At 40.8% G+C, this 27,971-nt stretch overlaps 1 protein-coding gene across 2 annotated transcripts; it reads right to left on the bottom strand.

The window, feature by feature from the left end:
* Positions 1–263: 263 nt before the first annotated feature.
* KYAT3 (kynurenine aminotransferase 3) lies at positions 264–24,769 on the bottom strand. 2 transcript variants are annotated; one of them, XM_056845632.1, is made up of 13 exons: positions 24,672–24,769; positions 20,147–20,205; positions 18,997–19,141; positions 16,083–16,232; positions 14,726–14,812; positions 12,742–12,870; positions 12,515–12,635; positions 7,918–7,994; positions 7,386–7,475; positions 6,090–6,276; positions 4,658–4,731; positions 3,490–3,576; positions 264–335 (listed from the first exon to the last, which is right to left on the bottom strand). In XM_056845632.1, exons 2-13 carry the CDS (start codon positions 20,200–20,202, stop codon positions 279–281), a joined length of 1,260 nt encoding a protein of 419 aa, XP_056701610.1. In that variant the 5' UTR covers positions 20,203–20,205; positions 24,672–24,769; the 3' UTR covers positions 264–278. The 2 variants fall into 2 exon arrangements, 1 of the variants encoding a protein (XP_056701610.1); XR_008933180.1 differs by lacking the exon at positions 4,658–4,731.
* Between the last annotated feature and the right edge of the window lie 3,202 nt (positions 24,770–27,971).

Genomic DNA, 27,971 nt, shown 5'->3' with positions numbered 1-27,971 from the left:
CATCCACTCTACTTGGATCCAATGGATACAGTCTGCATATATTTTAAAGAAATTCAATTTTAAAAATCTAAAATAAAGCAGAATTATTCCAATGGATGTTTTGGAAAAATACTAAAATTTGGAAGATAATCAAAAGCAACCCCTTATTACGCTATTATTATTAAATATCCAGCAGATGGCAGCATGGTGCAATTTTAAGAAGGTTCATGAAAAATGTAACCAAGTCTGGTGTTAAATGTACAGACATCTGTAAAAACGGACAGAAATTAACTTCTGGATTAATGTTTCTTCCAGTTCTTCAAGATCTTTTCTGCTGCCTCCAATGTGCTGTCTTCCTGCCAATACACAACACCATCACAGCTTATTAAAAAATCAAGATTCAGTTATAGAAGAACACTTCAAAAACCACTGTATCTGACTACAACCAGTAGATCACTGCAGTTCTAAGAAAACTTTCCTGAGAGTAAGCCCCACTGAACAACATGGTATTGTGGGGGAACTCCAGGTTCAAATCAAGCTGGATGTAAGAATGGACTCAGAGAGACCTTGAAATTTAGATAAATAGCTATTATATGAAAAAAATATCCATACACAAACAATTCATTTGGGCAAATGGGAGCGAGGTGGCGACGACCCAAGGGTCATCACTTCCAAGAAGACCTGCTTAGGATTGCTCCTTATGTCTCAGAGATAGAAAAAGTACCAGAGGAAATAGCTGGCAATAGTTAAGAAAATATATCTGCTTCAATATGGTCGCTTGAAATCCATCCTTTGTTGTTCTCCCTTTCTACTCCTGCTGCTGACTGCTGGAAACACGGGGGACTCCTTAAGTAGTTTCACAGAGACTTCTCATCTTTTGCACAATAGGTTTTGCACAATATGCTAACACAGGAGGTGATGGGAGAAGGAGAATACCATTCTATTGGGAAGAAGAAACAGAAATGCTGATAGTGTGATACAGATAGTACCATTTGATTTTTAACAGGTCCCTGGTGTCATCACCAACAAGGAGGAGGTTGATCCAAAGTCAGTGATATTCCTGAGTACACTCTTTCCTTGCTCGCCTATCATGAATGTCTGCTAGAATTTGAGAATGCTCTTGTGGATAAGGACAAACTCCGTCCTCCACCCTGACACTGAGTCAGCTGGTCTGCACTGACAGGAATTTTGTAGCAGAGTAGGTCACCTTAATTCTCTCATGCTGCCTCCAATATATTTGGGAATCATGAATTGGCTAGCTAAGGAAGTGTGATTACCCCCCACCCCCTTTAATACACTGGATCTTGCAAGTTCTGGCTAAGATCACCTTGTCCGGGATTTACTACAAATTGTTTTGCTGTCAAACGTCAAAAGAGGCTTCACATTCTGAGAGATTGCTTAGGAGGTTGTAGGCTAGGTTCAGGACTATGATTCCAGTTTTTTGTATGCATGGAATATTTTCAATATTCACTCTTTTTCAATAACATTAATTGATTATCTAGACATACAGTGTTACCCAGAACTGGTATAACTACAAGAGTTTAAATGCTTAAATGTAAAATAATATGTTTTAATTTACATCATCAACAGATACAATTTAAAAAAATGAATACATTTCTAACATGTACTTTGGGTCTGCACTGATGGGTTTTTGTTTTTAAGAGTTGGAAAACTAAGAATCCACATGCCCACATTTGGACACTGTGACAGACAGTAGTTCCCATGAGCAGTGATTTTTGAAATACACACACACACCTCACATAACAAAAGCCTTTCTCCTAAAACAGAATGCTTTGGAGTCAGACTTTTGGAGCTTTTGATCAGGCCTGCAGTTGAATGTAGTGATCTGGGGGAAGGTAGCTCTGGAGCTAGTCCTTCCAAGTATTTTGTTAATTGCTGAAAGCAAATGTGGCAGGGACAGATTCTCTACCAGGACAGAGTGTTTCTTACATGTGCATCCTCAGAACGAGATGACTGGGAATGCATTTGAAGGGACAATTAGTGTGAAGCTTGTGTTCCTAGGAGATGTTTGCAGTTTCTTGGAAAGGAACTCATCTGGTCTCTTCTCATGGCAATCTTTCGGCCAATTTTCATTTATATGTACTTGGTTATCTGTACATATCCATAAAGGGTTTTCCTCATCATGGCTGTCTCATGCATAATCAAACAAGTGCCCCTTTGCTGGTTTGGTGCCCTGGAAATGCATAACTTTACAACCCCTCTGGGACTACAGACAGAGGGCATAACATGTCTCTATTTGCAGGATTCTCACATCAGAAGTCCTTGCAATGTACAAGCCTTTCCATCATGTGACAAACATTTTGCTAATTTATAAAACTGATGAGTCATCTCCCTGGCTGAAGGCATTCCAGGGACCACACAATATTAACTCTTCCTGTCAATTAAAATGTCTGGCTAATTTATGTTTTGACGCTGCAATCGTAATTACATATATGTTGAACTGATCAACCTTATAATTAGTCTAGAAAGCCCTTTTAGCAAGAATTATCCAGATTACACATTTGTAGAAGAAGAGTTGGTTTTCATACCCCGATTTTCTCTACCTTTAAGGCATCTCAAAGCGACTTACAAACTCCTTCATTTCCTCTGTCCACAACAGAGACCTTGTGAGGTAGGTGGGGCTGAGAGTTTGGAGAGAAATGTGACTAGCCCAAAGTCATCCAGCAGGCTTCAAGTCACAGTTCTCAGAACTCTCAGCACCTATCTCACAAGGTGTCTGTTATGGGGAAAGGAAGGGAAGGTGATTGTAAGCTGCTTTAAGATTCCTTACAGAAGAGAAAAAGGGGGGTATAAAAACCAACTCTTCTTAGCTTATGCTAGGCTGCAAAGAGAACAGCAAACCTGCATGTCTAGTTTGGCCCTTAGGCTGTAATACTAAGAACATTTTCCTAGGTGATAATTCACAGTGGGTAGCCGTGTTAGTCTGTTTGCAGTAGTCAAAAAGGGCAAGAGTCCAGTAGCACCTTAAAGACTAACAAAACTTTTCCTAGGCGTGAGCATCACTGAATAACACTGACTTACTTCTGAGTAGATCTGCTTAAGGTTGCTTTCTTAGTCAAGGTACTATCTTACCCTTCTGCTTTTAGAATTGCCAACTTCTGCCAGGGGAAAAATATATCCTGTTTCTCTAAAAAAGGTTTAATGGGAAGTTATTCCACAGGTGATATTATTTACTTCCATGCCATGAAAAGCTTCAGCTGCCTATTTCCACACATTAAGCCTCTATTAAAGTGGCAGGACATTTTTTCTACAGGCTGTCGGCAACCCTACCTGCAATTTGCAAAATGGGGATAATTTGGTTGGTCTTTCAGGATGATTGTGACCATTACTGAACATTTAGGAAATAATAATTAGTAGCAATAGAAAATGCTATTTTAGCTACCTAAGAGAATGAGAATTTAAGATGAAGCTAGCTAGTTTGAAAACTACAGAAACAAACAGTATTGTAGTATACTAAATATTCTTTAAGTTTACAGCTTGTCAACTTACTTTGATGAAGCAAAACCGGATGTACTTCTCAAAGTTCTGTTGGGTCTCCGGGCTACAAAATGAGGAGAGAGGGATAGCTGCCAGCTTCTGAAATGACAAAATACAATTATTCTTTCACAAACAGTGCAATCCTATACTGGGTTTGTCCAGAAAGAGTCCACGGACTTCAACAGGCTCACACTAAATATAATTACACTGAACGTTTATTTATTTATTAAAAAAAACTTTTTAAAATAAACTTGGAAATAACTATATTTTGTGAACAGGTAAAAACCTGACAAAGAACTTAACTTCTTGCCTTAAATGAGACTGTGTTGTATGTTTAAAATTCTTGCAATGAGTGGCATCTAACTGTAGTGTCATGTATGAAGATCCTGGTATTTTTTTTATTTTTTTTGCTGCACACATTCTTGTGCACAGTCTGGAAACGGTAATCAAGCTGCATGCACACTGCACATCAATTCCTTCATGGCTTCATGCAGACCTAGGCATGACCAGGAGTTTGCCCCACCATCATAGCAAACAGTATAAAATGCTTGTCAAGCAGTGGTGTATCCAGTCCATGACCAGTAACCAAATTCAAGCAAATAGGCACAGTGGTCATTAAGGCATTCACATACCATATCAAAGAGAACAGAGGCAGCAATCATGCACTCCTCAGCCATGTCTGGCTCTGGCTCCAGCTGAGAGCCCCAGCCTTACAGCTTCCAAGTGTCAGTGATGATGCCATTAGAAAGAACCCATTTCTCCTCCATGCCCAACTCAGCTAAAGGTCCCTGCCCAACAGTTTCCTGCTCCCATTAATGAGGCCAGATGGAGGATAGGGTAAGGGCTACTCTAGTTCCATGAATCCCCCAGGTTTCAGGAGCAGTTTTTCAAGTGGCATCGGGGCCAAAGCAAGGGAAGCCAGGAAAGATCCATTCCATAAGTAGAGTTCTTCTGGTTCTTTGGATCCCACTCATAGGACATAAATGAATACAAACATGTTATCATTCAGGGAAGGGCAGGGAGAACAGTTATTCAAGCCCAAATCTGGGCCTGCCACCTTCCAGTGTGCTCCTAATTAATTACACCGTTCATTTCAAAATCTTACTTTAGAAATCTGACAATTACATACATGTATTTGAATTTAAAAGTATCAGAGGGAAAACAAAGAAAAAAACCTTACCTTGTTTTTTATCATCCATTTCACAAATTTATAATCATAAGGCTTATCCTCTTCCATGTCTGATAAATCTACACCTTTTAAACAAATAACAGAAAAACAGGCTTTTGCAGGACACAGATTTCAGTAGATTCCAGGAGAAAAATGGGCTGCCACTTGTGCCACACTCTCTGCTAGGGAGAAGAACTGCGTGCAGAAGAATCATGACACTACGTTATACCTCCCTTTCCCAGGGGGCTATTCCCCATGCTCACACTTTGCACACTGAAGCCAGCACGGTATGGAAAGCACACACAGTGCAGGGGTTAGAGTCTTAGACTAGGATTGAGGAGCCCCAAATGCCCACTCTGCTATTGAAGGTAACTGGGTGACCTTGGGCCAGTCACTCTCTCTCAGCCTAACCTATCTTGCAGGGTAATTACGTGGATAAGATGGAGAAGAGGATAACAATATTGTAAACTACTTTGGCTCCCCATTGTGGAGAATGGCAGGGGTATAAATCTATAAAAATACTTTCAAGAGCAAAGCTAGACACAGCGAGTAAAAGAGGATGCTACCAAAAAAAGGTATCCCTCTGATGAGTTTGTGCCTCCTTTCCATTGGTTGCTGCTGCTGAAGCATGCATAGTACGGTATTGTGTGTGTGTTAAGTGCCGTCAAGTCGCTTCCGACTCATGGCGACCCTATGAATGAAAGTCCTCCAAAATGTCCTATCTTTGACAGCCTTGCCCAGATCTTGCAAATTGAAGGCTGTGGCTTCCTTTATTGAGTCAATCCATCTCGTTGTGTCTTCCTCTTTTCCTGCTGCCCTCAACTTTTCCTAGAATGACTGTCTTTTCCAGTGACTCATGTCGTCTCATGACGTGACCAAAATACGATAGCCTCAGTTTAGTCATTTTAGCTTCTAGGGTCAGTACAGTATTAGGTTTCACTATGTTATTACAGAAGGAGATTCAGGGGCAGCACTTTCAGTGGCATCAAAAACAAATCATTTATTGTTGTTGTTTTCCTTTTGGCTTAATGTGTTTAATGTTCCTTCCCTGCTATTGTCCCGTAATGATCAATATTTACTAAACACTGTGGCAAACACAGAATTGCTGTCCATTTGTGCCACTTACTTGTGTTATGTAGCCATTATTAAGAGCTGTGGGTCGGCTTCAGCACTAGACAATGCTGTTTTAATAGGCAATTGTGTGTATAGAGAAATTTATATGTGGAATAGTTGCAGCTTCCCTTTTCCCGTATGAAAAGTTACAGACTGGACTGAAACAAATCATGTATTGTTCTGGCTAGTGCTGCCTTCACTGAAAATAAAATTCATTATGTTCATGAAAATGATATGCCACTTATATTAACTACTCTTAAAGAAATAAGCAGATGCAGTCCTCAGTGCAGGTAAGAATACTCTCATCCCACAGAATAAAACATGCACTAACCTAGCGTGGATACATCAACAATCATGAAGTATCCTCCCTCTGGAACAACAGGTTTGAGTCCAACTTCTTGTAGCATCCGACCCAATTGGTTCCTCTTGCCCTCCAATTCCCTAGGCAGAGAGCAGAAGTAGCAGTCTGACTCATCCATCCGTTTGAAATCTATCAAAAAAGCTTGTGCCACAGCCTCCTGAAAATCAAAGTCAAAAAAGAAAATCACATGGAACCACAGGTTAGCAAAAGAGATGGGCACAAAACAGGGCATACAGATTAACTTAAACTGCTTCATTAAAAAATGCTGAGATCTCCAAAGTCCTTTAAACAAACTGCTTTTCCTTAAGGGGCTTCTGCCCAATAAAACAGATATTCAAATGCATCAGAAGTCAGTTTTAATAGCCTCAAAAAATTGAGATTCCAAAATTAGTGAATATAGTTCTACCAATTATTTGAATGTTTTCCCCCAGTGTCTGTAATGGAAACTACCAGTGAAGCATTAGACTTGACCTGCTCACTCAATCAGTTTCAACAGATTTATCAAGGCTGGACAGCAACAGCCCCAATCCATGATCCCACTACCATATGAGAGTTCTGCTTTATAATCAAGTCCCTTACAGCACTGGCTATTTATCAGGTAGGAGAGAGTGAGCCTGCGTACATGCAGAGTTTGAGGACACCTTTACTCCATCCACCTGAATAACTCATTGGTGCAATGATATACTTCACTCACAAGTCCTTGCAATACTGCTGCTGCTACAGATGAGTAGGCTGAGAAACACACGGCCCAATTTATAACAGCATCTGATACATAAGCAAATTATTAGATGGCGAGCAAAGATGAACTTCCCACACATCTTCACTGAAATGTGTATAGGAAACCTACTTCTAAATGCAATCTCTGTTGTTAGATCAGGGCAACATCCTTCTCCAGAGACACAGGAATGGCATACGATAGGCCACACAAGGCTCAGTCTGTAGGGGCAAGAAGCTCTTCCCCAGCAGAGGAGCTTCTCCCACCCTTCATTTTAATGGGACTTACTATATTATGATGCATTTAGGGCTGAGGGGTTGATTTTCAAATACTGATTCACACTGGCACAGATTTTTTATTTCCTTCATTCCATTCTTTATGCTTGTGGACCAACTGGCTTCATATGTTCAAGAACTCATTTCATTCAAAATTCCCACTAATACAGCTCTAACTGAATACTCTCTTAAGTTCTTCAGTGACTCCTATTCCCTTAATTGTGTTCAGATCATTTACATACTATACTGTTTGCTTCTGCCTGCATCTGTACCCACCTGTAATGGAGTCGGACATGTATAGAGTGAATTTTGATGAACGACTTGCAAATGTTTTATCAGATGCTGGGGGCCAATGGACCATCCAAGCTTAAACAAAAAATAAAACAGTAATAAATATTTAGCAGTTTACTGAATATTTACAAAGTATTAGGAGTCTGATAGCATTGAGACAATCATACTTTTAACTTAGCTGTAAGTACTTCACATCAGCCTTCCAAATAAGCCCACAAAACTGTTTGCTTTGCTTACATAAAAGCTGCAGTCACTGTGGTGATGCTTTCCCAGGAACAGGCTTTATTGACTGTAATAGGACTTACTTCCAAGTAGGCTTGCTTGGTTATAGCTCCCTAAAGGATCATTTTCAAAAACGTCCCTGCCTAGAGGCAGCCATGTGAATTGCTATTTACTAATCTATTCTACAACCTTGCCAACAAAAATGCAAGTTACTTTTCTGGAAAAATATTCTGAAAATTCAAAAGTATGAGCCACAAAATAAAACTTTCTAACATATATATATTGTTCACTTTACCTTCCAGCCCGTTACAGTGTATGTTTTCCCAACACTTCCTATAGTTACTGTTCTTTCCCACATTCCAGGCAAAGTAGCTGTTTGAAAAACACACAGAGAGTTATCTGATTAATCACAGTGGGTAGCCGTGTTAGTCTGTCTGCAGTAGTAGAAAAGGGCAAGAGTCCAGTAGCACCTTAAAGACTAACAAAAATATTTTCTGGTAGGGTATGAGCTTTCGTGAGCCACAGCTCACTTCTTCAGATCTGATTACTAGTATGCATAATGGAAAGCTGTACCTCACCGATACAAGGATCCATGTTGGACAGAACTGCATGTCATTCTGAATGAGTTTGAAGTAGCATCATACTGTTCAAATGAAGCTGGTACTTATTGACATCATATTATCCTCTTACCCACACTCACATTCAGACATCTTATGATGTATAGTAGAAAGGGTGCACACAGATATCCCTCTCTGCAGGAGCCAATGTGGGTTTTTCTTCTGAGGGGTGAGTTTTACCATCCACTGCCTTTCCTCCTCTGCTGGCACATGCACTAGGCTCCAAATTCAGTGCTGATCCAGGCAGGCTTTCAATTTATCAATCAGGCACCTGACAAGTTTATTCAATCAAATATGTATTTCATGCATTTTTTAAAAAGCCAATCTTTCTTTCTTTGTTTCTTACTTAGGATACTGTTTCAGGCAGAGGTGAGGTAAATGGCTTCATAATTGTCACAAGTCAGCCAACCAGCACAAAGCCAGCTTCTGCTGAGGAAAAAAAGAACCATCAGCTGCTCCTTAGCGCAATTCTCCAAGGAGTGTTGGTCCGTCTGACCAAAAAGGAGTGTGTACAGATATAAAGCAAGCTTACTACTCAAGCAATGTACGTCTGCGTGCACCTCATGTCTACAGAGAGATGTCCACATCTTTTTTGATTAATCAGATAATTTTGAATCACAAGTTAACAGCTGTAAGCACTGAGCTAATCATCAGAGATGGCCGCATGTTCTCTAAAACCCACGTGGAGGTGCAATAGCCACAAGAAAACCACAGCAGCACTTCCTTGCAGTGCAACTAGGCTCTGACTGCTTTGTTATGGATGACACCAGAATGTCCCCAAAAATGGCACTCCAAGGCTTACTGGAAAAGACAGTAAAGATAGAAAAAGTTGAAGGCAGTAGGAAAAGAGGAAGGCCAAACATTAGATGGACTCAACCAATAAAGGAAGCCACAGCCTTCAGTTTGTAAGACCCGAGCAAGGCTGTTAATGTTATGATGTTCTGGAGGCAACTAATTCACAAGGTGCCATAAATTGGAAGTGACTTGATGGCACATAACACACACTATCAAATATTCTCCTTCACTCGCATAATATGCAGTAACAGTTATTCACGTAACATGGTTGCCAGCCCTCACTCACAACACTGGTAGTTTCTAGCTGTAAGAATACAGCATGTCAATAGCAGGACATAGGGCAAACTGTTACTCCATGTCATGGAGACAGAGGAATGGAGGAGCCATTTCCACTGACACTGCTGTGTGTCCCATAATGGGTATCTCTATGGTTCAGTGCTGCAAACCATCTATCACCATAGTCTGCAGAAGCATTATTAAATCTAAAGCAAAAACTACTACCTAATCCGTTTGTACAGCAAATACTTCAACATGCCAAAAAGTAATCTGTTCCATTTGTACAGGTCTGGTAAAGGTAAAGGTCCCCTGTGCAAGCACCGGGTCATTCCTGACCCATGGGGCGACGTCACATCCCGACGTTTTCTAGGCAGACTTTGTTTTGCGGGGTGGAAGTGCCTTCCCCAGTCATCTTCCCTTTACCCCCAGCGAGCTGGGTACTCATTTTACCGACCTCGGAAGGATGGAAGGCTGAGTCAACCTTGAGCCGGCTACCTGAAACCAACTTCCGCTGGGATCGAACTCAGGTCGTGAGCAGAGCTTCGACTGCAGTACTGCAGCTTTACCACTCTGTGCCACGGGGCTCCTACAGGTCTGGTATGGGAAATTAATTGCAAATTTGGTAGCAAATATTTTGCCACATAAAGGAATTAAGAGGGGCAAAAGGAAAGAGCCATTTAAACTATTGTAGGGATAGACAGTGAGTATAGAGCAGTTTACTGCTTTCATGTTAGAAGCACAGCACAGTTAAAAAGAAGAGCACTGCCACGTTGCAAGACATGAAGCTATACTGGGATTAAATGTATTTTTATAACTGAACAGGCACCAAGAACTATTAGTAAGGCACCTTACATTCACATTAGCCAAACTGGCACTATCCCTATTGAGATAGCAGGAGAATCCTCCCTTGCAATATGCAAGCTCTAAATCTGTCAGTGGAACTCTAATCATTACTCATGTGAAGCTCCCTCTTTTTCACAAGCCAGATAAGAGACATGATGAAGTATTCTACACTAGAGGAAACTGCTTAGGCAATAGCAGAAAAGCGATGCTCATTTTACGATCCATCACTGGCAATCCCATTAGACAGGTATTAGAGAACTATCACAGGATGCTGTAAGTTGATGCAATATTCATTTTTCATCATGAGAGGTGTGTCACTATAGCTGATCGGAAATGCGAAACTTAATATGATAACATCTCTGTCCTGGGGATGATCTGTGTGCTTTATCTTCACATATAAATCTACAGAACTGAAAGTTTCTTTAGAAACAATAGTTCGGCTTGGTTTATGAAATCATTGTCACTTGCATTTAGGTATATGGTTTGGAGGTTACATGTATAAAAGCAAACAAGCACTGATGGTTAACGGCCTTGGTTTTGGGAGCAATCCTAGGCAGGTCTACTCATAAGTACATTCCATGTCACTCAATGGGGCTTACTCCCAGGTGTTTCCTTAGGATTACAGCCTCTGACTAGGATGTGTAACCTACTTCTATTGAATGTTTATTGTCTTATTGTTGCTGCTGTTGTTATAAGCTAAACTTAAAATATTATTATTATAAACAACCTGCACAGCCAATCAAATCTCCAATATTCAATCAGAAGTCTTACTGGGCAAAAACCCCATTTTGCCCCACCCACTTCCTAAAAACACTTGGCAGATGCCAGAAAAGGTGTTGGCGGATGCCGTGGCAACCACGGGGACCGCATTGGGGACCCCTGATCTAATGAAACTCAGCAAGCACAATGTGAGTTAAACACACAGGAAAGAATAATGTGCTACTCTGTTTCAAAAATATTTTAAAATTTCTCTCTTGCAGCTATGCAAGATATATTCATTTCAGCTGCAACATGAGAATATCATGATTCTAACAAGAGCCTAGGGTCCCACCCCCAATTTCAGAGTTGTGCTACAACAGAACCTCCATGATCCCAGAAGCTTCACACATGAACATGCATTTCAGTGTCCATAACTTCCCTGTTGCCTACACCCCTCCTGACCTGGATAGAACTTTCCTTGATTCACTGCCCCTGCTTAGCAATGCAAGTTAGTCCAGAGAGAAGTCTGGCCAGAAGTGTGCAGTTGCAGAGTTTCACTGGCTTGAATCCACCAGAGATTTCTGTGGACAGAATGAATTTCCATCTGCAGAATGGGACCTCTCTCCCCTGTGTGAAGTGCTGTCAAGTTGCTTCCGAATCTTGGCGATCCTATGAATGAAAGTCCTCCAAAATGTCCTATCTTTGACAGCCTTGCTCAGATCTTGCAAATTGAGGGCTGTGGCTTCCTTTATTGAGCCAATCCATCTCTTGTTGGGCCTTCCTCTTTTCCTGCTGTCCTCAACTTCTCCTAGCATGACTCTCTCCCCTACTGCAGCCCAAAATGTCCCTCCAGTGCTGCTGTCGCAGGAATCAGTGGTCTGCAGCCAGGGAAAGGGGGTGGGAACAAACGAAAAAAATCACCTGTTCCGTCTGCAGGAATCCTGCACAGGATTCAATTTCTGCCTGGAAAAGCTATTACCCCCATAATGTTCCTTTAAGGTGAAGCAGTTCAAAACAGCTGTGTGTGTGTGTGTGTAAAGTGCCGTCAAGCAGACTTATGGCGACCCCTTTTGGGGGTTTTCATGGCAAGAGACTAACAGAGGTGGTTTGCCAGTGCCTTCCTCTGCACAGCAACCCTGGTATTCCTTGCTGGTCTCCCATCCAAATACTAACCAGGGCTGACCCTGCTTAGCATCTGAGATCTGATGAGATCAGGCTAGCCTGGGCCAGCTAGCTGTCGATAAATATTGAACTCATTTAACAACGCTGAGAACTTGATTCTTCACAATGTTGTTTCATTAAATATATGTGCTTGTTGATATTCTTAATACCATGAGGTGCAATAGTATTTTGAATATATTCTGAACCTGCAGCAATATGCCTTTTGCTTGAACATTTCGATTTCAGTCTGTGTTCATTAATATTTCATCTCATGTGCTCAAATTATGGCAGACCTATTAGCACACTGTCACTGCTTACTTCACAAGCAAAATACACAATGCTGTATCTTTGAAACAAGCAGTTTAATAGTAAATTGATAAACTAATATAATTTAAAAAAATCATGCTAAGGAGAAAATGTTTCATTTGTAGAATAACGTATACATTATCTGATTAAGTTTTCCCATGAACCAGCATCTGTACAACTTCATGTTATCAGTACCAATTTTAATGTGCTTCTTTCCAGCGTACACCAGCCATTCATATACTTCATCACTGATGCATAAGATATCATGCTTAATACAGAGATCAGCAATTTTCTGGAGCTCTTCTTTTGTATAGACCTTTTTTTAAAAAAGAGAAGAAAAAGGAGACAGTGTATTAAGCAATGTACTCAGGGCCAATATTATTATTACATTTAGCTACCAGATTGAAAAAGAGGACTCTCACCTTTCCTATAGGATTGTGAGGGGTATTCAGTACAATAGCTTTTGTCTTGGAATTAAATTTACTTGCAAGTTCAGCAGGATCCAAGACCCAGTCAGCACTAGAGGCAATGTCTCCTCCAGCTGCAGGTTTCTAGGACATAAAAAGTATGTTTCACTGAGTTGTATCTGCTTTCCTTAAATTTGTTCCATAATATTACTGGTAGACTTGCAATGAAAACAATTGTATTATACAGAATACAGAAACTAGGCCAAGCTACACATGATTAGAAGCAAAAAGCAGCCATTGGTGTGTGGGTGGGGAAGGGGAATATAGATCTAGACCAGGGTCTTGGGAGAGTATGGGTGTGTATATGTGTGTGTGTGTGGGGGGGTAAATTCTTCCCCTGGGGAAGAATTTAACTCTCTTCCACCTGATGCCACTGCCTCAGTCAAAAATGCTCCCCCCACCACTAGGGTTGCCAGGTCTGTCTTCGCAACCGGTGGGAGATTTTGGGGGCGGAGCCTGAGGAGGGCAGGGTTTGGGGAGGGGAGGGACTTCAATGCCATGGAGTCCAATTGCCAAAGCGGCCATTTTTCTCCAGGTGATCTGATCTCTATCGACTGGAGATCAGTTGTATTAGCAGGAGATCTCCAGCTAGTACCTGGAGGTTGGCAACCCTATCCACCACATTGTTTTAAGGCCAAATAGGGAAAAGACACATATTTATCTTTTCTCCCCACCAGGCTTAAAGTAGAGGCATTTTTATTGGGAAAACAGCAAGTGGCAAGGTAATATAACTCCTCCCTTTCCCAGTATTGCATCCCCAATCCATACTGGGACCACTCACTGCTGATTTTCTAAATTTCATATTGTGGGATCTGATCATGGATCCTCGAAATTACATGTAATGTGTCCCAAAGCAGCACAGAAATCTCATCAGACTCCAACCACCAAGACAACCATTCATGTAATTTTTTGTAACTTCTGGGTGACAGAGCTCCTGAGTTGATGCCCTCCATATCTACACTAGATCAGGAAGGAAAACACACACCGAACTGTAAAGAATTTAAAGTCATATACAGCAACAACCACATCAGAGGAGAAAAGGGTAACTCAGCCTGCCATGTTGTGAGCACGATCAGGATTGGGCCCTCACAGCATTTTTAAACTGCTTTAAAATTGCATCGGCCACAAGCCCAACCAGTAGACATTGTCACATCTAGTTTAGCCCTAACAGAGAATGGAGCCTTGATTACTTACCGTGACAGCTCCTTCTCTTCTGAGGCGAAAGGCGTCTTGATCTGTGGGTTATTTTCCTTGCTCCAATAGGGGAGGCAGGACTAAAAATGTATCTAATATCACATACCGTGACGGCTCCTTCTCTTCTGAGGCAAAAGGCGTCTTGCCCACCCTGGACAAGAAATCATAATCTTCTAACCTTACACTCTAATTGGGATCTTATAAGCAAGTCCCATGATTGGGATCTGATACACAAGTCCTCTGGACTCTTCACACAGTTCCTTTGGTTCAACCATTCCATTGTTGATGTTGTTGGTGTTTATTATATGTTTTTTATCAAGTTGGTTCTTCATTCCTGTATTCTTAAGCTAGGCAAAACTGTAACTGAGTCTTACAGGCTATTTTCCCACCAAGAGGAGACAGGATATTAGATACATTTTTAGTCCTGCCTCCCCGATTGGAGCAAGGAAAATAACCCACAGACCAAGACGCCTAGAGCCTCAGAGGAGAAGCTTCACAATCACCATTCCCAAAGAATAAAACAGAAGTCCAGTGGCAACTAGTGAAGACTAACAAAATGTATTTGAGCATAGCCTTTCATGGGTCCCAGCTCCCTTCATCAGATGCATAAGGTATATATCTATCAGGCTGATTTATATACACAACACAGGGCCACCTTTCTATTGCCTATATATATTGTTCTGATGAATAAAAGGTACTCTCTGTAAAAAAAAAAAAAAAACACCCAAATTTCAAAAATACTCACATATCTCAAAGATATACAGACAGGTTTTGCTCCTGCCATCCTCACCATGTCCACATAACAATCATAGTACGGCTCTATTATTATTACCTAAAACAAAAAGATTAGTCAACTACATAGTCAAGCAAGAGTGATAAGTGTTTTTCTGCAAAGACTGAATGAGCATCTTGATTTGAGTCAGTGCTAATTCTAGATATCTAGCAAAACAAACTGCTTTTTAAACTTCCCAGTTCCTTGAATGAGCAACATGGACAGTGTTTTAGACGTTAGATATACTCGAGAGCTTCTACGGTTAAACAATACAGCTAATTCAACTTAATAATTTACAAGTGGATATGGAAGAAGGCAACAAAAGGGGCAGCACGTTGATCTCTTTTTGCGATCAAAGACCTACAGCTATGTATGACAGATAACAGGATAGAAGTGTGGATTTATAGTAAGGAGAACAAAAATGAAAGTGAGTAAAGAACCCAAGAGACAAAATAATCTAAAAGGTAAGTATAACAATACTGGGAAATTAACTCACAATGAGTTAATTTAACTCAGTGTGACGTTTATTTTTAACTGGGGCCACTTAGGGTGAACAGTATTTCCGGGTTTTACTACAATCTTTTCCAAAACTTTGGAGCAAACCAGGTTCAATAAAGATGGGAGAAAATCCAAGGAAACCCTAGGAGGGGCACAAATGCAGCACGTTGCTTCAAGGAAGCAGGGGGGAAAACACACTTCACAAAAGCACTGAACCTGGGGCAGATAACCTGTGAGGAAATGGCCAGACAGAGAAATCTCTGTTCTTAACAGGCTCATCCCAAACAAAAGGCTTAGAGGCTGAGAAAACGTACCAGTCTCTTCAGGATCAGTATAAACCTTTTAAGCACCTGGATCACCAGACACCTAGGATTTTTCCAGTCCCACTGGGGGCATCCAAGGAAGAGAATTTATAGTGTGTTGCAAATTGAGAAGTAGGTGACTACTCAACTGAAGTCAAAACAAGTACAGTGGGGTTGATTTTTTTCAAAAAAATAAGCAGGGCTTTTCTTTAGGTGCACTGAGTAGGTCTTCACTTAGCAGCCCTTTTATATAGGAGGGATTTTAAAAAAAACACCCAAATGAACAGTAAAGCCAAGTGGTAGGAACATACAAACATAATCATATAAAATTCAACTCAAGAACGGCACAGAGACGACTCAATAGTTCTGCTAAGGTGTCAACAAGGTACAAATCCTTCCAGGAAACAGATTTTAAAGTGTGTTTGAGTGCTTAGCAGACCCCCTTGGGGTAGACTTCAAGGATTTTTAAAATGAAATGAAGACACTTTCGACCATTTTTTAAAAATGTGAGATGCTTCACAAAAACTTACTTCATCTTCTACTTCAATGAGTCCCTGCACTGCACTAAACAGAGATCCATATGCTCCTATTGTCACCAGGATGTCAGTGTACGGGTCAATCTTTCTTCCACAAACCTTTCCATAAACTTGGGACAAGGCCTCCACCAACAGTGGATGTCCCTATGTAAATTTTTAAAATGCAAAAAAGACAAAAAAAGACATATTAAAATTTGCCCAACAGACATTTGAAACTGTATCATATACTAGCCACATGTACAATTATTATCTTCAGGTGACCTGAAGATTATGCCTGAGAATAAGATTTTGATACAATTAGAGGCTAAGGCCACAAGTCTGACAACATCTGGGAGAAAACCAAATATATAACACATGAAATTCTTCCTGCGCATGAGCAGTTGTGAAAAATCATAAGCTGTGCATTGTGTCCACAGCTAGCCAATAAGCTTAATATTTAGGACTATTTCCCTTTTAAAAAATTAACTTTTTATAAACAAAAATATTAATTTAAACATCAGGCCTGGAAGCCACAATAAATTATAGTTACAGTTATCTTGTAGTTCATGTTAAGTAATGCAAAAAAAATTGAAATCCAGGAAGCGGACATAAAGATTCCCATACATTTTCTTTGTGCCTTCTATCTAGTATCTACCATTCTCATGCAACTTCCAACATGGTCGGTATGCGGCATTCCCACATACATGGACGCTCTCCAACATTGGCGCACAGGTAATATAACATTTGGCTAGAGGGTTGGGCCTCTGACTCTGGACTGCACATAACAGGCTAGTAAGTGAAGGAGCTACAGCGGCAAAGCAGGAATTTGAATGCAAGACAAAAAAGAACTTGGATGTCACGTCAGTCAAGTGAGTAGATTCAAAGCAAGGGAAAACAGGAACAGCAAAAGAGATTTAGAAAGCTGCCATCACCTTTTTTCATGAAAATGTTTAATAATGGATGTAACATATGAAAATCAGGATTCATTACCAAAAAAATCACACTATCCAAGGAAGCATATCTTAATGTTATCAAATTAAGTGTTATGAAAGGGGGGGGATTTAAGAGCAAAGAATTTGGGATCAGTGACATACTATCATAGTCTGTTATACTGACCAGCACCAGGTTTTGTTTGTTTCTTTTAAAGAAATGCCTGTGTAATGGAAAATTTATGTAGCAACAGGTAAACGAAGAGCTACTTTGATAATACGAGGAAGTTAACAGTGTACGTGACCTACACCAGTAGCGAGATCAATCCATATTAATTAATTTAATAACTAGAGAAAAAGTTTGCCATTTTATATAGAAAACGTATCACAAGGAAAACTGGATTAGATTCCTGGGCTCAATCATCAACCAAAAGGGAGAGTGCAACCAAGAAATCAGAAGGAGACTGAGCCTGGGAAGGGCAGCCATGAAGGAGCTAGAAAAGATTCTTAAGTGTAAGGATACATCACTGGTGACCAAGATCAAGATCATTCATACTACGGTATTCCCTTTTGCTGCATGGATGGGAAAGTTGGACAATGATGGGAAAGTTGGACAATGAAGAAAGCTGACAGGAATAAAAGTGATTCATTTGAAATGTGCTGGAGGAGAGTTTTATGAATACTATGGACAGCCAAAAAGACAAGTAAGTAGGTTCTAGGGGAGCCCCGTGGTGCAGAGTGGTAAGCTGCAGTACTGCAGTCAAAAGCTTTGCTCACGATCTGAGTTCGATCCCGACGGAAGTCGGTTTCAGGTAGCCGGCTCAAGGTTGACTCAGGCTTCCATCCTTCCGAGGTTGGTGAAATGAGTACCCAGCTTGCTGGGGGTAAAGGGAAGATGACTGGGGAAGGCACTGGCAAACCACTCAGCGAACAAAGTCTTCCTTGGAAACGTCAGGATGTGACGTCACCCCATGGGTCAGGAATGACCCGGTGCTTGCACAGGGGACCTTTACCTTTAGATCAAATCAACCCAAATTCTTCCTAGACGTTAAAATGACTAAACTGAGACTGTTGTACATTGGTCACATCATGAGAAGACAAGACTCACTGGAAAAGACAGTAACACTAGGAAAGGTTGATGGCAGTAGAATAAGAGGAAGACCCAACATTAAATTGATTGAATAAAGGAAGCCATGGCCTTCAGTCTGCAAAACCTGAGCGAGGCTGTTAAAGATAAGACATATTGGAGGTCATTAATTTATAGGGTCAGTCCTGCCCTTTGATCAAGGAAAATTTTCCTCTGTATCCAACCCCAAATGAGTGCCTGTGTAGTGAGTTTAGGAAGCAGGGCAATGGGTAATGCTGGGTTTGAATATAAAGAAGTTCAGGATTCACCTTTGGGCCATCTTTGGGTGGCATTGGGCAAGTCACTACCTACAGTATCCACATGCAGCAATGGGAGGAATAACAAGGTAGGAATTGCAAAACACCCTGGTATGCTGAAAAATGTGTCAGCAATTAACAATCTTTCATCAGGAAATTACAATCAATTAGATTTTCAATCAATCTGGCCTACTGCATATTCCCCTTTAGATTGGCAGGAGGTTTAGGGGGTGGGGCTGAAGCGGCTGCATGCGCATGCACACAATGACGGCACTTCCGGAAGTGCTGCATCACTGGCTGTTTTAACACACGCACACAGCATACCACCCACCTGGAAAACCTACCTTTAGACCACATTTACACCTTTACAGTTTGAAGTTCTAAAGTCAAAAGCCATGTTTCTACTCTTCTTGAAGGTAGCAGGTACACAAATTATCACAAGACCCTGAAATTAGCTTAGATGTGTTGCACTGTAAAATAAAAGTTGCTAAGATAAAATTGTCTTTAAAAAGGAATCTAAACTTGACACATGTAGCATCAGAATTGAAACCCAGAAAGGAGCATGAAAGTACCCTAAAACACAGCCAGCCAAGCTCAGAAACATAAAATGTACTCACAAAACCACGTGTGTACTGGTTTAACCTATTCACAAAGGCTGCTTTTGCCAGCTCTTCTTTTAAGTAGTTAGGAGGAGATATATCAGGAAGGCCTTGTCCAAGATTAACAACTGAAGGATTTGCCGCTAACCTGGTAAATTCTACCCTATGAAAGGAAAACAGAAATGTATTGTAGTTTGGCTCAACAGGATTTTTTAGTTTATCGTTTTGAAAAAGCTCTCTCAGCAAGACTAATTTGTTTTAATCCAGTTATCATCAGTTGTTCATCTCAACGAGCTCAGTATATTTTGTTCAATTTTTCGCATGCTTTCTACTTTTCTCAAAATATCATGTAAATCTCTGGTTTCTCTCTTATAAGAAATAGCTCTTACGTTGTGAATACTAGCCTAAGTCTTTAGATTTGTTCCACTTTGACTATCTATGTTACAACCATTCTTTGTTACCATGCCCTATTAATGAGGGTTGTTGTTTTTTTGTCATACAGGAAGCTTAGAGAGCAATCCTAAGGTGGTGAATTAGAATGTAAGTCCTATGTTATTCAACAGAGCTTACTCTAAGGAAAATGTCTTTAAGACTGAAGTCATAGAGAAGGTAGCAGGCTGCCAAAAAAGCTGCTGCTGTCAGCTTCTGGTTTTGTAGGCTTTTTCTCCCATGGATGGGTCAAGGAGAGTTTGGGAATGCAAGAATTTAAAATGGAAAGCACTCTGCATTTGGGATCTTTGTTACCAGGGCTCTACGAAACCACCCTGAGGCAGCCTGACAGTTTCCTCTGGAAACCTGGGGGACATGATAGAGGGGCTAAAAGTAAGGTCGCCATCTTTTATAGTGATCGACGGCTTGATGGTATGCCAATAAAGGTATTGAAATTTGGTTGAAATTTGGTATAGTGATCCCGTAACTGTGCCTTCAAGAGCAGCATAATGTGCAAAACATTAGAAGGGAATTGTCTGTACCACCATACTATAAAAAAAAACTTTACACACAATTTTTATGCATCAAGGTGTTAGGAGAGTCCAAACTGATTTTTTTTTCTGCTCAGCTGTCAACCCTTGATAAACATCAAACAAACAGAGCTACAAAATGTAGGCATTTTCCATCATTTCTGCATTCACTCCTTAATCATTTTCATTAATCGATCATTGTTACTCACCATACATTGCTGTCAAGCCCTTCTATTCGTTTTGCATTTTTATGTCTGAAGGTCATTGTCTACATAAAAAATAAAGAGGACAGAGGATTTTTATCAGAATCACAAAGTGTCTTAGTGTTAGACTCTGTGGTAATAAATGACATTTCCTCTACATAGCAGACACCATGGATACAAATAATAATGCACAGTCCAATATAAAACTGAACTGATATTATCTTTTAGAACATGCATGATAATAACAAAGAAAAAAACAATAGATTGGATCCCAAGCATCATGACTGTCAAGCAAACACCCATCTTAAAGGAATTTTCCAGTTAGTTCCAGATAAGCTCTCATTTCACTGTTCTCTGACTCTCAGCAGGTGTCAGCCTCCCTTCCCCACCCCCAACTGGTAGTTACTTCTCAAGGTGATCTACTCAGGTTTGTCAATTAGCTCACACAGTTCAGTTTCAAGGCAAGAGACATGCAGAGGTGGTTTGCCATTGCCTGCCTCTGCATCACAACCCTGGTATTCCTTGGAGGTCTCCCATCCAAATACTAGCCAGGGTCAGGGCTAAGAGTGCTATAAGCAAGCAGGCAGTGATAAGAGCCAGCAACTGAGGTATCCACATCATAAAATACAATCTCCAGCATTATCAGTATTTGTTCTTCAGCATTTCAAGAAGGAAGCATAATCAGTTCCACTGCTGGTTTTCAGCACTCCAGACTTAATTTTTTTACTGAGAAAAAAATTGTCAAGCCATGTCAAGGGTATTTATTTTATTATTTATTTACAAAATTGGTATTCCACCTTTCTGCCCTTACAAGGTAGTGGCAGTTGCTCTTGTTCCAATTAAGCTGGAGTTCAATGTGCTCTGCTGAACAGTTCATTTTATTCTAATTCTTCTTACACTCACTTCAATTGGAAGAAAACTGATCAACCAGAAGAATTCTACACACAGACATAAGTGTCTGCTAGGGCTTGCAATAGGACTGGAGAAAAATCCCGTTAATATAGGCCTATTGTGTGGAAATGGACAGCTAAAACTTTTTATGGCATGAAAGTAATTAACATCACCTGATAAATAACATTCATTAAGCCTCTGTTGAAGGGGCAGGGCTTTTCTTTTCCAGGCAGTTGAAACTCTACTGCCTGATCCCAGTCAGTAGTTTAAGCAGAAATACTCCTGGATGAATGGCATGTATCCCGATGAACATAAATAAAAAAATATGCTAATTGGTGCTAGAATAAAAATATGCTAATTGGTGCTAGAATATCCAAGCAACTCAATCAGCAACAAAGGCAATTCCTGACCAAAGTCCTGACTAAAGTGTAACATAATGACCAAATGTGCTACCAAGAGGGGAAACAGATGGAGTAAGGGGAAAAAATAGGAATTATTATGGATTACTTTTCACCTGGGCAACTCTAAAGGCTGTGCTTAAATTTCTCAAATCAACACCATAAAGGGGACAGCAAAACCTGGGACTCGCCATCCATCCCAGGTATTAAACATGCTTTGCACTACCAGTGAATGGTCTTTGTATTTTTCATTAGATTTGAATTGTACCAAATTACTTTTAATCCTGTACTTACTGAAGTTTGTGGCCCCTTATTTGTTTTTCTCTTCTTTTTTTGCCATTAAGTGACAGCATAGGGTTTTCAAGGTCATCTAGCAAGCTTTCATGGCACGCATGGGGATCTGAACCTGGGTTTCCCTGGTCCTAGTCCAATACCTTGACCACTACACCACACTCAGACCTCCAACATAAAATGTCAGCATAGTGAGGATCCACTTGTTGCATCTGAAGAAGTACGCTCTGGTTCATGACATCTTGTGCTGGAATAAAGCATATTCTCTCCATAAAGAGAAGCAGCCTAGTGAGTAAAGGATCTGTGTGAGTTTAGTAGCTGGGCAAAGAAGCCAGGGTGCTAGATCCTTATTCAGTACAGGAGAAGCACAGGGCATAGGGGGCAGAGCACTTATCACTTTTCATCTCCAGGGTACTGTAAATTGTACTATGCCAATAAAGGTATTTGAAATTTTGATTATTATTTTTTGAAATTTTCATCTCCAGGGTAAGCACACCAAAAATAAATAAATAAATAAAATATCAGTTATGAAAGTAGAAAGCCGGTTGGGGGGGGGGCTATCCAGTGTACTGCGTTGAGTTTCACATGTATGACTATCTGCCTGCTGAACAGAAGTCATGGGTGTGTGCTCAGTGCAAGGAGCTCCTGGCTCTCAAAGAACGAATTCATTCCCTTGAGACCAAGGTAGCTCAACCAGAGGAGCTGACAGGCAGAGAGAGTGGTGGACAAGAACTCCAGGGATGAAATAGTTGCATCCCAGGATGATGGCTCTCTGCCAGACATGGATGATGGAGCCCTTGGTTAAGGAGGTCATCTCTCTGAGGTAAGGGGATGTGGTACCTTAGAAGGGACCCCTTTCTTGGTGGATGAACAGATATCCTCTTGTGCCAAGCATATGCCTCTGAGGGGAGGGGGGCTTCTTGTAGTGGGAGATTCAGTCCTTAGACATGTAGACAGCTGGGTTTGTGGTGGGTACATGGACCGCATGGTGACTTGCCTGCCTGGTGCGAAGGTTGTGGATGTAACCATCATTTAAATAGTTCGGTAGATTGTGTTGGGGAGGAGCCAGTGGTCATGGTGCACAGTGGCACCAACGATGTGGAGAAGTGTAGTCCTGAGGTCCTGGAAGCCAAATGCAGGTTGTTAGTCTTGAGACTGAAAGCCAGCTCTTCCAAGGTAGCTTTCTCTGAAATGCTACCTGTTCCATGTACAAGACCAGCTAGTCAGGCACAGCTGGGGAGTCTCAATGCGTAGACAAGACAGTGGTGTAGACAGTATGACTTTACAGTTGTTAGGAATTGGCATGTAACATAAAAAAGGTGGCAGAACAGTCTTTAAACTGAACAGGGGAGGGGGGCCAACAGGAGATGAAAAGCATCCAGTTCTGGCAGACTGATTGCAATTGGACAAAGGGAAAAATGCTTCTGATTGCCCACATGGGGATGGGGTAGACATGAAAGGTTACAATATAGTAAAGCAGGATAGCCACTCTAGGAGGCACATGCCAGGCAAGGTGGGGGAGTGAGGGAGAAAGGTGTTTCTATGTTTCCCCTCACTGGCAGTCTTCAAGCAGTGGCTGGACGAACACTTGTCAAGGATGCTCTAGACTGATCCTGCTTTGAGCAGGGGGTTGGACTAGATGGCCTGTATGGCCCCTTCCAACTCTATGATTCTATGGTTTTAAGGGACGTGGATATAGTTGAACCAATTGGCAATGGTGACCACAATGTATGTGGAAAGATGCCTGGGAAATCTCACACAATTACATTTGACTTTAAAAGAAGAAACTTCTCTAAAATGAGGAAGTTGGTAAAAAAAGAAGTTGAAAGGAACAGGAGGGTTAAATCTCTGGAAAAGGCTTGTGTTACTCAAGACCTCAATACTAGAGGCTCAGATTGTATACCACAGGTCAGGAAAAGTAGTATTAAGTCCAAGAGGGCACCGCCATGGCTAACGGGTGAAGGAAGCAATTCAAGAAAAAAAGGCTTCCTTCAGAAACTGGAAGGCTTGCCCCAAATGAGGCAAACAAAAGCAAACACAAACTTGCACAAAAGAAAACAAAGCAAACTATTAGGGATGCAAAAAAAAAAAAAAAGGATTTTGAGGGATATATCACTAAGGACATCAAGACCAACAATAACAAGTTCTTTAAATGTATTAACAACAGGAAACCAGCTAGGGAAGCAATTGGATCATTGGATGACAATGGGAGTACAGGAACTTTAAAGAAGGATAAAGCGATTGCTGAGAAGCTAAAGCAATTTTTCTCATCTGTTTTCACTATTGAAGATATAGGGCAGATACCTTTTCCTGAACAGATGTTTTGGGAAGGGGAGAATGAGGAGCTGGGGCAAATAGTGGTAACAAGGCAAAAAGTTCTAGAATGTATAGATAAAATTCAAACTAACAAGTCATTGGGATCAGACAGGACCAATCCTAGAGTTCTTTAAGAACTTTAATTCAAATGGGAAATTGCTGAACTTCTAACAATGATATGTATGTAACATGTCCCTTAGATCAGCCTCTGTAACCAGAGGGCTGGAGAATGGTCATTGCAACAAACATTTATAAAAAGGGTTCCAGGGGGAACTTTGTCAGATAACAGAATCAAGTACTCCATTAGTGTTGCCCTGAAAGGAGCAAAAGTAGATAATCACACTGGTCCTACTACTAGTTATTTTAACTTTTGGTCCATGTCAACATTATATTGATGCCATTATATATCACAGCTACAACAGTCACAACAGGAAGAGAAACAAATTGAAGAGGATTCTAAATTGCATAGATTTCCTCAATCAAGAAGGGGAATTTATTTTGCAGTGGCTAAAGAGCAAAATAAATGGCTTTAATAGATATCAAGTCTGAGTTCAAGATCATTGCCATTAGCATATCTCACACATTAACAAGAAACACGTATAATCACATAGCCTGTACAGAGATATAACGCATACCGGAGAGGCTGAAAACCTGACGCATCTCAAAGAATAAATAATCTTCAGTAGTGATGCCGTAATGCCAGAGCAGTGGGAATATTGCTGAGCAAAGAACATGCCTGTATGACAATAAGTTTTAAGTTATAAGTTTTACTTAGAGACAAGCTTTCCCTACCATCACCAAATACAAGAAGGTAAGTGTACAATTGTTCTTCCAAGATACCTTATTAGCAAAAATTATTTATGTTCAGAATGTTTGCTACCTAAATAACTTTGGACTATATCTCTCAGTTGCCTGATAGGAAAAGTGAATGGGCAAACTCAAAAAATTAAGACAAGAAAAAGGAATAATTGGGTTCAAGAAAGGCAGTTTTCTAAGCACATCAGAGTCAGAAGAACATCGACAATCTGTTAATGCAATGAAATTAAGATCAAGAAAACTAGTGACATTGGAAAAAGCAATGCCCAAGAGCCAGTGTGGTGTAGTGGTTAAGAGCGGTGGACTCTAATCTGGAGAACCAGGTTTGATTCTCCTCTCCTCCATATGAGCGACAGACTCTAAACTGGTGAACTGGGTTTGTTTCTCCACTCCTACACATGAAGCCTGCTGGGTGACCTTGGGCTACCTACAGTTATCTCTCTCAGCCCAAGCTGCTTTGAGACTCTTTAAAGGTAGAGACAGAGTGGGATATAAAAAAACCTCAAAGTCTTCTTGCAAAGAGGCATGCTGGTAATTTGAAAATTATGATAACAAATCCCAAACATATATATGTCAATACAGTCTGAGTTGACACAAAACAGATCCCAGAGTCAGAGGGCCTAGCTTATGGAAAGTATCTGTGTGTGCTGCAGCAGTGAATAAGGCAAATCTGATGTTAGGAATTATTAAGACAGATATAAAAAATAAAATAGCAAGTATCATAATGCTACTATAAAATCTATACTCCTGCCACTTTTAAACTAGGGTATACAGTTTCAGTCACTATTCCCTTAAAAGATATCATAGTGACAAAACAGAAAAGTGTGCTTGGCAGTGCAATCCTATATAGAGGTTGTCCACAGAAGTTATAGAAGCGTTTTACGGTGTGTAATCAATTCGCAAGGAATGCTGGCCAGGCAATAAATGACCTTACTGGAGTATATCCTCACACCCAACCAGCCCCTGCATTTGCACATTTGAGAGAAGCTTCCCTATCATTAGTGATCTTCTAATTGAGAAATCCCTGATAAACTATCAAACTCTGGAATGCACCAGAGCACAATAAAAGATACTGACTTGCTTCGTTTTATGGATGGCAATCCTTGCCAATCATTCACAAAGTGATTCCTTGCCAACCATTTACACAGATCAGAATCTATGCTTCACTAACCATTTTATTTAATACTAAGCTAGCTGGATTCTGTGTGGTTGACAAAAGCCACACAACTTGGCTGACTAGCTTTGGAAGGGATGCCGAAAGACAGGAATTTATAAGTTAACCAAAAGGGGGGGAAACACTTTTATTTAATAAGTAGTCTGATGAGCACTAAATAGGCTCCAAAAGGGACAGTGGCTGTTTCAAAGGTAGGAACCACCTGCCAACCACAAGCCCCACCAGCCCACATTCCTGGAACAAGACATGTGCCACATTGGGGGACAGTGCTTAGAAGAGCCACAGGTGGCATGTCATAGAGTCACATGTGCCTCCCAAACTGCTGAGTATCACAGGTTTAAGCATTACAGCTCTTCTGTGGAGATACCGAACACACATTTTCATGCAGAAGTGCTCCATGGAGTGATATTAAAAACCTCTTAGCCCAAGCCAGGTCCAAAATACATTTCGTCCAATGTACAGGCAGAGAAGAGTTTAAAGACGATGCTACCACAAAACAGGGCTTTTCAACAGGCCTCAGGGGATCTTAGGTGACCCTGAAGGCATACTGTGAACTGCTTTAACTTGGGATGATATTTACATTTTGTAACAGAGTTATGCTTAAATCTGTAGCCTTTCTATTTAACCCTGATTCTTGGGAACTGGGGAATGTATGTAATAACACCCCAACTCAGACTCAAAGCACCAGTATATTTAGAATGCACCATCTTCCCAGACTTATTTCCTTAAATCTTCTCGGTATTTTATAGATGCACACTCAGAATTACTCAGCACTCATCAACCATGCTGATCCTTATTGGGGCTGGGGGGGAGGGAGATGCCGTCACTGGCTTTTGCTCCTTGCTCTGAGTTTGCTTCCTGTGTCTTTTTGTATTGCTAAAGCTGAGAAAAGACTGCCGTTTTCCCAGCTTCAAAAGGCCATCACCTAGTCAGCGGCACAAACCTCTAGGTGAGAGCACAAAGGTTCTTGGCCTGGGATGAACAGCTGGAGTCCAGCTATTGCACCCAACGAGTGAAAGGTCACCCACTTTTGGGAGGAGAGCTACACCAGTTACATACCTGGAAACTCACATAGAACAAGACCTGTTGGACACATCAGGGCTGTAGCCCTGGACAGCTGTATGGCTTCTCTGTGATCACTAGCATGTTGAATGTGGGGTGTGGGGGGGGGTTCTTAATGGTTCTGGGGGCAATCTTTACCAGGAGTAGGATGTATGATGAATGTACTATTCAGTGCAGATGGGAGTTGGTAGATATAGAGGTAGGATTTTCATAGATGGCCAGTATCTGGCAAGAATACTTGCTGCCTATCTAATATCTATAGAATCCCAAGAGCTGATGATATAAGGATCCATATTTCTTCCACCTCTACTCTAACACTGTGCAACATCAGATCAGTGAATCACAAAACTGCCCTCTATGAGATGTTGCTGGAAGAAGAAAATGACCCAGCCTGCTTAACAAAAGCATGGCTGGAAGGAAACGATGTGTTGTGTCTATCCCAACTAACACCACTTGGTTATGTGGTCCTCCACCAACCCCACACAGGTGGCCAGAGAGAATGAGCTGCTATTATCCTCTCTGAGTCCTTCAACTTCTGCAGACTCCTGGAATGTTTCAGAAAAGTGCTTTGGTAAACAGATAGGGACTATAGACTATGCTACTGTGTATAGTACCTACGGTCTGCTGCTGAAAGTATGCTCCTACTATGTAATTTCTGCATCATTTAACATGTCATATTTAAATGCTCATGCTTTGTTTCAGATTTCTGCAATCCAAACCCTATTGCATTATTGGATGTCGCATCCTGTTGATCATATCAACTTACACTTTGTAATCTGCCTTGAGTCTTGGTGAGAAACTAATGTAAATAAAAAATATAATAATATGGACTAGTTAATTCCTACAAAGAGCTCTAGACTGCATATGCTATCCTTCCCCTACA

The sequence above is a fragment of the Euleptes europaea genome, chromosome 2 (genome assembly GCF_029931775.1).
Source record: "Euleptes europaea isolate rEulEur1 chromosome 2, rEulEur1.hap1, whole genome shotgun sequence".
Lineage (NCBI taxonomy): Eukaryota > Metazoa > Chordata > Lepidosauria > Squamata > Sphaerodactylidae > Euleptes > Euleptes europaea.
The sequence above is the reverse complement of the archived record's forward strand: the minus strand, read 5'-3'. Positions and strand labels throughout refer to the sequence as shown.

Coding starts and splice junctions, on each gene's coding strand:
- KYAT3 (XM_056845632.1), bottom strand. CDS start 20,202: ATGACCTTCAGACATAAAAATGCAAAACGAATAGAAGGGCTTGACAGC. Junction 12,636..12,741: donor CTCACAATCCTATAGGAAAG/GTGAGAGTCCTC, acceptor TTTTAAAAAAAG/GTCTATACAAAAGAAGAGCT. Junction 6,277..7,385: donor CATGTCCGACTCCATTACAG/GTGGGTACAGAT, acceptor TTTGATTTTCAG/GAGGCTGTGGCACAAGCTTT.